Genomic DNA, 11,550 nt, shown 5'->3' with positions numbered 1-11,550 from the left:
ATGAGTGGGTAGCCTCCAGAACTCTCTAGACTCATCAGAACAATGCCCTGAACCCAGAGTGTGCTGCAAGAACCCAGTGTTATGGCACCTCCAGGGACAGATCCTGCCTGTCCTCTTCTTGCAAGGCTGGTGGCCTGGGCCTCAGCTGCACCCAGCACCCCTGACTAGGAGCAGAGTGAGAGCGGGAGGGTGCCCTGCAGCAGGCCAGCATCTTATACCAAACAATCCTGAAAGACCAACACAGGCGTGGTTGTGTTGGTCTTTTAGATACTTTATAATAATTGGAAACTAAAACCATCAAAATGCTTTTGGGACAGCCCACTCCAAAACTTCTCCAGAAGGCTGAGGCAGGTGCAACCTGGGCTGCCAGCATTCAAACTTGGAAGCTGCGCACGCTCATCGTTCCCTCCCCCTCCCAGCCCTTCTGCATCACAAATCTTCATCGTCAAAGGTCTCCATGCACCTCAACATTATCATCTCATCGTCAAAGGGAACATCCGGTTCCTGCAAAACACAAGGTGGAAGAGGATTAAATTTTATTTAAGGACCCCAGGCCCCAGGCAGGTGAGAAGCCCCCACCATCTCAGGCGTGCCCTGCTCCCTCAGTCGCTACTCCACGTCTCTTCAGCTGTATCTTCTTCTCCAGCTTCTGGCCAGGAGGTGAGGACCACACGGGGGAAGGTCCCATTTCTATTTCACTCAACTCCATACTCTAGAATCTCCAGAAAGGCTTTTCCTGGATACAGCAGAACTGGCTTCTTTCCTATCCTGGAGATTTCCAGGATCGCATGAGAGAGACAGGGAAAATCTTATAGCTTTATGCAAATGTCCATTAGTAGAAGATGGTGAATTACACCATCGTGCACCCACCAATGGAATACCATGCAGCTGGTTCAAAAAAAGGAATGAGATTGTTCTCTCTCTGTGGCATATGCTATTACAAAGGGCAAGGTAAAGCCATGTGCATGGCAGCCTACCATTTGTGTTTGAAAGAATATATGAATATTTGAGCATATCTTTGGATGGCTATAAAAGAAACTGGGAATGGTAGTTGCCTTTGGGGAAGAGTATGGGGTATTAACCAAGGGATTCTTGTTGCCGATTCTTTGTATATCTCTTGGTAACTTTCGAATTTTAAACCATGTGCCTGGGTTAGCTATTAGGAAATAATTTTCTTAGTAAGTAGCACTATGTTTGTGTAGCAAGCATTTTTCATTCCCTTTATGATGACCCAGCCAACCTCTCTGACTCCACATTCCCTCTTCCCCTAAAGGTATGTTCCCGGGTTTTTGCTATTCTTGTCTGTCCCCACCAGTAGAAAATGACCCTTGTAATTTGTTAGCCCCGCTGGTCAGGGGTTGATCCCCTTGTGCCCTGGGAAGCATCCCTCACCCCAGTCATCCATCTCTTGAATGTGGGACCTGGTCCCAAGGGGGACGGCCAGATTGGGGGATGACCCCACAAACGAAGCCTTCCCAGCTCTGGAGAACTGTCCTCACTCTGTGAGAGTGACAGAGAGCTGACAGAGAGAACAGAGGACAGTAGAACTGTCCTCTACTGATGGAGGTGGGAGTACATGGGGAGCCAGAGTCTCCAAGAAGGGGGACCAGGTGGTCTTGGGGAAAATCACCAGGGCCCCGTGTTCAGGGTGAAGACAACGGCAAAGGTTGATAAAAGAGGGAATCAGAGCATAAGGGGTGCTTGGAGGCCAAGCATCCTAGGAGGGAACCACCCACTCAAATCTCTGTCACACAAAGTGCTTGAATGTCGTGTAGAACGTTCCACTTCCTTAAGCCCCTGAAAATGGTGTCTGAGGCATGTTTAAGCTGCAGATTTGGGAAATCAAGAGGCTGTGAGAAGTGTTTGCTGGAACTAGGTGTTGAAGTGTGTTGAATAGTGCTCCCCCCAAATTCGTGTCCACCTGGAACCTCATTTGGAAATAGAGTCTTTGCAGATGTAAGTAGTTAAGGATGTCAAGGTGAAACCATCCTGGATTTAGGGGGTCCCTCAATCCAAATCACTGGCATCCTTATAAGATGATGAGAGGGACAGAGACACACACAGAAGAAGGCATGTGAAGGCAGAGGCAGTGACTGGAGGGACACAGCTACAAGTCAAGGAATGCCAAGGATTGCTGGGAGCCACCTGAAGCGAGGAAAAGGAACGAAGGATATTTCCCAAGAGCTTTCAGAGATGGCATGGCCCTGCCAACACCTTAATTTGACCTTCTGGCCTCCAAAACTATGAGACAATAAATTTTTGTTATTTTAAGCCGCCACGTTTGTGGTTATTTGCTATAGCAGTCCCAGGAAACCAATACAGTGCTCATTAGTTTCATCCACCACCTCCCATGAAGCTGACAGAGTCAGGTGAATGGGGAAGAGAAGGAAATTTCCCTCTTCACATCAGCGTCTATCAAAGCCAGAGGCCTCCTGCACCAGAACCTCTTGGACAGCTTGTTCAAAATGCAGGTTCCTGGAGTCCCATCTCGCAAGGCTGAAGGGGAATCTTGGGTGCTGGGGCATCAGGAATCTGCATTTCCAATAAGCTCCCGTGTGATTCAGGTTTGAGCACCTCTGCTCTATACGGATCCCCTGGTCCCTGCTAGTTCTTCCTCTTCTGCTGTGTGTGGAGAAAGGAAGCAGGAAAGCTAAGATTGTCCCGTTAATCCTTTCTCCAGGCCTTGGTAAAGTGGGCTGACTTCACCGTGTCCCAGAGGAAGTGGGACACAGCGGTGAGGGAGGGGCAGCCAAGGATTGGTGGGAGGAGGCGAGCACAGCGCAGGGAGGGCCCTCAGCTCCAAATGAGATTTATGTAGTCTCGGCAGAGGACCATGAAGATTAGTGGGAAGAAGGCCCCATTTTCCTCAGCCTATTGAAAAGCTGTCTTAACGATTTTTAGACATTTTCATTTTTATCACTTCCCTTTTGAAATAAACAGTTGTATTTTTGCTATTTAGTGAGAAAATCCAGGGCTACAAATCTGAAAGGGCCTGTCCCCTTGCCGGCTCAGGCATAACCCCCTCCCCCCATGAAAGCTTCCAGGAATGAACCTTCTAACCAAGACCCCCACAACTTATGTCACCATAAGCTGCAGAGTCGGCTTTTTGGAAGCAGAAATGAATATCCTTCAAAAGCTGAAAGCAAATATCACCCCAGTGTCTCAGAAGATGATGAAACAAAACAGTTCAGCCTCTTGGAAAGATGTCATGGAGTCATACAACATTTAGGAACGCCTGCAAAGAGCCAGACCCCTGGGGTCTGGTCTCTACTTCAAGGGGCTCTCAGTCTCAGGTTTGCCCTCAAGAGCATCCCCCTGTCTCTCTTCCCCCGACATCTTCCATCCCACAGGACGCATTAGGCAGAAGTCGACCATCCATGGAGCAGGCCAGAGAGAAGGAAAGAACGCCCCTGCCAGTGGTTCTTTGTGATGCCATCCGGGTGAGGTCCAGCCAGGGCTCCCTCAAGAGCCCTTTTCGCCACTCTAAGGGAGGGGAGCGGGGGTCTCATTGCACTCTGCTCTGTCCTACCTGTTTGACCTGAGGGTTAACACAGCAAAGGCCTTTAAAAAAATCGATGATCTGCATATAGAGCTGAAAATTCTCTTCTGGATTTTCTGGGTCACAGTTGGCAAACACTGAACTGACAACAGAGAGGAAGAAGAAACAGCAAATATTTAGAATCCTCAACTCTCACCTCTGCTTGTGCCCCCTAATGTATCTGGATGACAGTGTAAACCAAGTGAATCCTTGGATAGCCTGGAGCCCTTCTTGGAAGGTTGGCATTGCATCCGTTCCAAAGTCATACCTGGAATCTGCTGGGAAAGCGAGACTTTAGGGGGACGGGCTCTTGTGTCCTAATTTAGTGTCTGAGCTGCCGCCTCTGGAACAAGGCGGCAGGATTTCCTCTGTGCCTCCAAGTCAGCCTGGTACAGCACTGTCCCACCTGTGGCTGCTGAGGCAGCTCAGGGTGCACACGGCCTGTCTGAGTTCAGCCCCTTGACATGCCTCCACTCAGCTTGTCTAACAGGAGCACAAGCCTGACGCAGACAGGAGGCCTGTCTTGCAGATTCCTTTCCCACTGCCTTCCTGGGACAAGGGGAGGAGCCCAAGAACCGGGGCCATAGAGGAGAGAAGCTGGGAGTGATGCCCAGACAGCCAGCATTTCAACCTCACTTCCTCCTGGAAGGAGGTCCACGGTCAGCTGAGGAACCCTCTGGCAGCAGCCCCTGCCTTTTCTAGGGAAAGTAGAAAAAGAATTTTAGTGGGTTGTTTCTTTGTTCCACCAGCAGGGTAAGGGGTTCCAAATATTGCTTGGCAAGTACACTTTGGCAACTTCTCAACAAAGTTGTCCTGGCAGACCGAGCACCGCTCAGAAAGAGGAATGTGTGCCTCCAGCCAGTTTCAGCAAAATCACTCTCCACACACAGCTGAGAAGAGCTGAGTCACACATAAAATCGCTTTGGAGGTTTTGGACAAGTCTGTCCAGGCCGAGGTGGAGCAGGAGGAGTGGAGGAACACATGCTGATGTCTGATCTGCCCGCAGGAGGCCAGGTTCCCAGGCACAGCTGTGGCCGCACGGCCTCAGGGGTGAATGGAGATATTCTCTGGGATCATGGGGACATGAATGTTGCCCTCTCTCGCAAAGCACAACTAAGTGTTCAGCCTTCTTTTTAGCCATGACACCAGCACAGGTCTCTGGAGGGCCTGGTCCTTCAGGCCATAAGACCACAGCTTTTCAAAACATGAGGGAATTTCAGTCCTAAACTAGCTCTCTTTGATAAAACGCCCCTGGCCTAGAGATTTAGTCAAGCTGCTTGTTTTATAGTCTCCCCAGATCCTGTTCTGTGTCTTCTCACTTCACGGGGTCAGCCATGCCCCTCCCCTCCTTCCACATCCAACACGTCAGCACCGTGAAAAGCAGCTGCTCCCCCTTGCGCGGCTCAGAGACTCCCCTAAGCTCAGCGCACAGGCCTGTTTTCCCGTTGGCCCTGTTCTCCGTGCCCCAGAGCCCTTTGCCCACCTCTTGGACTGGACCGACGGCTGTAACCTGCCCTCGACCACCTTGCCCTGGGCAAACAGTGCAACACACACAATTTGGAGCTGATAGCCTGTCGTGTCTCAGCCCCAGGCCAGGATGGAAGAATTTTCTACTCTGATGAAGCCCCAGACAATCTCACCCCCAGCGTGATGGCACAATCCTGGGACCTGCAGCGTCCTTCGAATCACAGAAAAGAGTGGCTCTCCAAGAACTTCCATTCAATTATGCACCCATTCGGGGGGCTGCGGGAGAGGCTCCTAAACATCCAGCAGGGGTACACACACATGCCCAGTGACACACATACACTCACACACTCATACACTCACTCGTATACACACTCACACACACACTGTCTCACACCCCCTTCCTCACCTGGGGCTAGATGTACTTGGAGCCTCACTTTTGTCCAGGAAACTTGCCACGTCGAAAGCATCTTCAAAAAGGATCTGAAAGAAAGCACAGAACTTTGTGTGTCAGACATAACTCTACGGCTTGACTCTTGCTTGGGCTGCTGCAGGGACATGAGCACAAAGGCTCTCTCTTACTCCTCACCCCCGAAAGGTGAGCATGTTAAAGCTGGGGCCCACACCAGGGTCTCTGCTTGGTGACCTTCCCAGGGGGTACACATTAAGCTCTTGCCTGCCCAAAACAAACTGCCAACCCCAGAGGTGGCTGAGAGGGACAAGAAAGCCCTGGGGACGGCGATGTCCTCTTTCTAAAGAAGGTGGGAGCTCATGTGCAAGATGCAGCAGCCAGAGCCAAGCCTCAGTTTACACTGGCACAGTCTTGTCCACACCGCCTGAGGAGCAAAGACTGTTTGAGCCCAGGACCCACCATCTAGCAGTTTCATGCCAGGGCAGCAGAATATAGGGGTCAGGGGGCTCTGGAGTTAGGCTGCAGGTGAGCCAACTCCCAGCCCTGCCACTTGCTAAGCTGTGTGACCTCAGGCAAGTGACTCATTTTCGCCAATCCTCCTCTATGAAGGGGAATCACAACAGCAACATCCTGAGAATTAAATAAGATGTTATATGTGAAGCACCTGGCATACAATAGTGGCTCAAATATGTTAGCTATTATTGAATATTATCTGCTTTATAAAAGAAACAATGTTCCTTGTGGAAATTTTGGGAAATAGAAATAGATGAAGAAAATAAAAATCATTGAAAAACAATTCCACCCAGAGATGCCCATTGTTGACATATTGATCTATTCCCTCCAGTCATTTCTCTAGACACATTATATCATAGATTCTCGATTTTGGATCCTTGCTATTTAGATAATTTTCAGTCCTGCTTTTCTTTAATTTGTTGAAGAATATGAAATATTCCACAAAATGTGATATACATTTAAGATTGCAAGATTTAGCAAATAAAAAATACGGTGCTTGGTTAAATTTGAATATTAGATAAAGAACGAGTAATTTTGCATGAGACATTCTTATACTAAAATTTTAACTGGGCATGCTTTGTTTTATCTGGCACCTCATTTACATAGACAGCCATTCTGAAGAGAGGGAGTTCTCCAGCCCTGAGTTGGCAGGTTCTGGCAGGTTCTGGCAGGTTCCTCAGGGTCTCTCCCTTCCCCTTACCTGGGACACTCTGCTTTTTCCCTGTAGGCCTTGTGTCTGCCCTTCATGTCTTCTTACAATTTTCTTCCCCTGAACTGAATCCCTTGGGATTCTGGCAGTGTGAATTGGCCCCCTCCTGGTTTTCTGGACATTTTCTGGTGTCCTTCTTTTTGCTATTCCTTTGGTCACCTCAAAGAGGATCTGGAAAGGGGTCACTGAAAGGCCTGAGCTCTTGTGTCCACCAGGCCAGAAGCCCATCGGCTCCATGTTCCTCCCCAATGGGCTTGAGGCAGGGATCCAGGACCTAAATTCCTGTCCTCAACCCATCAGCCCACCAAAGCTGTGGCCACACACTGTCCCCACCTATGCAAACCCCTTCTACATGCCAGTCCAAGGGGCATGGCCAGACTGCTTGGTCCATCTGGAGTGCCCAGCAGACTTACAGGCCAGGCATCTCAGCACTGAAGGGTCATTATCCAGACACCTCCTCGCACACCTGACCCTGAGTCCAGGGGCTGGCCCCGAACACTATTGTTCCACAGCACCACCACTCCAGATGAACCAGGAGATACCGAGGTTTCACTGCACTAATTTAGAACCCACAACAGGAGTTGCCTGGGCTCCAGCCTTGCCCTGGGTGTAACTGTTCTGTGTTCTGCCAACATTTCACCAGCCCTGGGTTGGCCTAAGCCTGGGGACGGTGGTGCGGGCAGAGCCTCACTTTGGGCACGACTGAGGGACTCTGCTGCCAGCTTCCTCAACACCAGAAGAACATGAGCCCTTAGCCCTTCCTGAAAAAGGCCAGATAAGTTGCCCCCATGATTTGGGGACATTAGATTCTGGGGTTTTCTCTTTGGGTGTGCTCTTCCTTAAGGAAAGGTACATGCTTGCAAACGCACAAACACACAGTCAGTTTACAGTTTGACTGAGTTGTTCATGCGTTTGGCATATTTCTTCCTTTTGCCTACTTTGCTGTGAGACACCAGAGCCAGGCACTTTGGGGCTACAAAGGTGTCTAGGCTGGCTGGTGCATGCCTCGGGAATGAGGTCTTCATCTGCTGGTCATCTGGCCCCGCTTTGACCGCAATGGAGGAGAACTCATTCCTCTCATGGTGGACCCAACATCAGTGGACAAACAGATGAGAAGTCTGGCGGAGTGACGACTGGGGGCGGGGGCACGGGCGGTAGCTGATTGACTGTTGCAGATCTGCACCGGGAGTTCCCTCCAATACGGCCCACGTGCATCAGTCACTTGGGGCGCTTGATAAAATGCAGATTCTGAGCCAGCCCCCCTCAGGGACTCTGATTCAGTGAGTCTGTGGTATTAGCCAGGCACCTGCCTTTGTACTAAACTCCAGCTGAGAAGCATCAGGGGAGATCGTGGAGGGTTGACCATAAACAGGTAACCAAAGTGTAAAGAGCTTTGAAAAAATCTGTGATGAAGCAGATAGATCCCTGAGGCAGGAACTGGACATCCTGGACAAGTCTCCCTACTCGCTAGGCCTCGTCTGTAAACTGAAAGGACTGGACTAGTGACCGACATCCCCTTGTCTCCAGGCCTGGGCCCTGATGGCTGGGAAACTTCCCGGAGGATGGGGGCGTTCCAGAGCTGTACCTGCTGGAGGCCATGGATGCTAGATGTCCTGCAAAGCACAGGACAGGCGCAGAGAGCCAAGAACTGCCTGCCCCTGGGCTGGAGAAGTGAGGGCAGACACAGCCCATGTGGTGGCAGCAGGCTTCTGAGGCTGTCCTAATCCTGGAAGAGCAGCTGAGGGGCCCACGTTGACCTCAGCGCAGAGTGACTGCTAACGCCACCGGATGCTGTGCTTTGCTGACCATGGCCATTCTTACAACTTGCACTCTGAGAGCACATTTACAGTGGCCCTGAGGTAGCCTCCTTGAAGTGCGTTCCCCTCTCTTCACGGAGTGGCAGCAATGCTCTTTGGGGTGGGAACTAACCTCCTCTCAGGGATTGGGCCTGATTGGTATAAATGTAATCCTATCTAGATTATTCCAGTCATTGACTCAGTAATCTGGCAATCAGGCCAATTCTGGCCAATAAGAGTGCAGGAGAGGGCCGGTGGAAGTTTCTGGAAAAGTTCTTCCTTGACCCTTAAGAAAAAGCCACAAGGAATCTTTCTCTCTCTTACTTGGTGTAGAAAAGGAAGAATGACAGCTTGGCTGCTACCAGCTGCCATCCCACAGTCACAGGGAGTGGGGATGGCAGAGAGGGGAGAAAAGGTGAGAAACCAGCCTTAAGATGAGGCAGAGCAGGGAGAAGGGAAGAGCTGAGTCTGTGGTGACATCACCGAGGTTGCAGAAGCCCTCCCTGCCCCGGGACCTCCCTGGCTGTGAGTATACATTTCTTCATGGTTTAATGAGCAAGTAACTTGTAGCCAGAAGAATCCCAACTGATAGAACCTTCTAAGCCTTCTCGTCAAAATCCCCATGGAAAGGCCAGGAAACTAACGAGAGAAAAAGAAATGCTGTTCTGTGGTCCTGGAGATCATGTCGGGAAAAGCAAAAACCTACTGCATGAGCCAGAATCCAAACAGCACCTCAAACTTGCTCAGTGACCAGAGCAGATCCCTGGTGTCTCCAAATTGTTCCTGTGCACCCCTCTACCCAACTCCCACAGGGTCTGCTCACCTCCTCCGGGGTGGAGACCAGCGAGCAGCTGGCCCCTTGGCTGTCGACTCCACTGTCCTTCACGCTGCCCTCAGCACAGGCTGGCTCCTGACAGGCCCCTGCGAGGCCCGGGGGGCCTCTGTGCTTCTGCGCCCAGGCCTGCAGGAGACTGGCCTTCCTCTCCTCAGAGAGGTTCTGCCACAGGTGAGAGATGGCCGCAGAGACGATGGGGAGTGTCACCTCCTGCGAGGAGACAATCCTGTTCCTGATCAGAAGGTCCATCGTCTGCTTGTAAAAGTTGAGATACCTGGAACAGAAACACACCATCTCCCAGAACTAAAGCTAGTGGCTGATTGTCCCTCCCCAAGCCATCTCCTCGGGATTCCGCTCATGGGGTGGTCCACAGCACACAGGCCTTACCACAGGTCTGTGCTGGACCAGAGGCTTAGCCCTACTAGTCTCTGTGTGTCCGCAATGCTTAGAACACAGAAGCCATCTTGGGAGCCATGAATGATATAGATTTGTGCTCTGGGGTCCTTCCCCAAGTCCTCCCCGAGCCCCCCCATGAAGATCTCCCCGATAGAAGAGAGGATGAGAGGTGTGGCTGGCTCAGCTCTCCCCCATGGGAAAACTGCTTAAAATTCTCAGCCCATGAATATGCAGACACCATAAGATGCCCGCTTTAATCTGAGGCCTGAAAGTCAGGCTCAGCTGTGGAGTGAGCCTCCTTCTACTGGCCAATGCCTCTGGAAGCCAACATGGATGTCAAGGGTCTCGAGTCTGTGGAGGGGCAGTGGGAGTCTGAGCCAGCCATTTGCTGTCTTTCTTCCTGTAAGACCAGTAATGCTGCTGAAAGCAGATTTGTGGGGCGTGTGGTGGCAGTGGGGTGGGGGTGTTAGCCCTCATAATCCCCATCAATAGCTCCCTCAATGGCACCCCACATAAAGACCCGGTCTAAGTAAACACAGTGTATGTGCTGTGCCAGTGTAGCTTCAAGACTATTTCTCTAGCCCCTCCGCCAACCCTATTCCCACGTCCCAGCTCTACGGAAATTCTGGAGCTTCCATGACTCAGGGCCTGGTCTGAGAGAGCGCTGAGGCTGCAGCATGCCCGAGCTGGAGCCTCTGTCCCCTTCCCCACAGGAGTTTCAGCTGTGCACGAAGCCACCTCTCCCAGCCTTTCACACCGTTCAAATTCCATGAGGTCTGGCAACAAGGTGACTGGGGAGTGTAAGAGCTCCACTGTTTTCTCCTCTTCCTCCTCCTCTTCCTCCTCCTCTTCCTCCTCTTCCTCTTCTTCTTGGTCTTCGTCCTCTTCCTCCTCCTCTTCTTCCTCCTCAGCATCCTTCCCAACAGCCTCAATTGGGTACCAGGTGACGGAGCCCTTCTGATGAAACTTATTTGAGAACAAACTGGGGAGGAAAGAGAAACGAGACGACTATAGACTAATGTCCCTCATGAAATCAACACCGAAGTTCTTAACAAGATTTTAGCAACAATATACACATACATAAAGGTCAACGCATCATGACCAAGTAGGGTTTATCCTGGGAATGCAAGATGGCTGCTTCAAACTTTGAACATCAATCAATGTAACTCACCATTATCAACAGACCAAAGAAGAAAAACCACGTGATCATCTCAATAGATGCAGAAAAAGCCCTTGGCAAAATTCAATATCCATTCATGATAAAACTCTCAGCAAACTAGGAATAGAAGAGAACTTCCTCGACCTGCTACAGACCGTCTACAAAAAACCTACAGCTAACATCATACTTAACAGTAAAAGACAATGTTTCTCTTGTTAAGATCAGAAACAAGACAGGGATGTCCACTCTTACCATTCTGTTCAAAATCGTACTGGAGATTCTAGCCAGTCCAATAAGGAGAAAAAAGAGGTAAAAGGTATACAGACTGGAAAGGAAGAAGTAAAACTGTCTTTATTTGCAGACAATGTGATTATCTATGTAGAAAATCCCAAAGAATCTACAAATAATAACTAGAACTGAGAAAGGAGTGTTTAACAAGGTTGCAGAATACAAGGTCAATATACAAAAATCAATAGTATTTCTATGTATTAGCGATGAACAATTGGAAATTGAAATTTTAAAAAGTACCATTTATAAAAGCACCAAAAATCATGAAATACTTAAGTTAAATACTTAGGTTTAAACCAAAAGCTCAATCAAGAAAAGAAAAAATGGATAAGTTGTACTTTATCAAAATTTTAAAATTCTGCTCCTCAAAAGACAGTTTTAAAACAATGAAACAACATGACACAATTTGGAAAACCAGGACTTGTACCCAGAATCTCTTC

The 11,550-nt window shown here is 49.8% G+C and overlaps 1 protein-coding gene across 1 annotated transcript in view; it reads right to left on the bottom strand.

The window, feature by feature from the left end:
• Positions 1 to 264: 264 nt before the first annotated feature.
• The window catches only part of LOC101398111 (stimulated by retinoic acid gene 8 protein-like), a 13,097-nt gene continuing 1,811 nt past the window's right edge, over positions 265 to 11,550 (bottom strand). The window contains exons 2-6 of the mRNA XM_087434348.1: positions 10,421 to 10,671; positions 9,256 to 9,541; positions 5,412 to 5,485; positions 3,530 to 3,641; positions 265 to 504 (exon numbers count right to left, since the gene is read on the bottom strand). Coding sequence (XP_087290474.1) covers positions 430 to 504; positions 3,530 to 3,641; positions 5,412 to 5,485; positions 9,256 to 9,541; positions 10,421 to 10,671 — 798 coding nt within the window. The 3' untranslated portion in view covers positions 265 to 429. The remainder of the gene's footprint in view (positions 505 to 3,529; positions 3,642 to 5,411; positions 5,486 to 9,255; positions 9,542 to 10,420; positions 10,672 to 11,550) is intronic.

Source organism: Ceratotherium simum, chromosome 1 (assembly GCF_057802395.1).
Source record: "Ceratotherium simum simum isolate JZ-2026a chromosome 1, ASM5780239v1, whole genome shotgun sequence".
NCBI lineage: Eukaryota > Metazoa > Chordata > Mammalia > Perissodactyla > Rhinocerotidae > Ceratotherium > Ceratotherium simum.
This window is presented reverse-complemented; position numbering and strand designations above follow the sequence as displayed.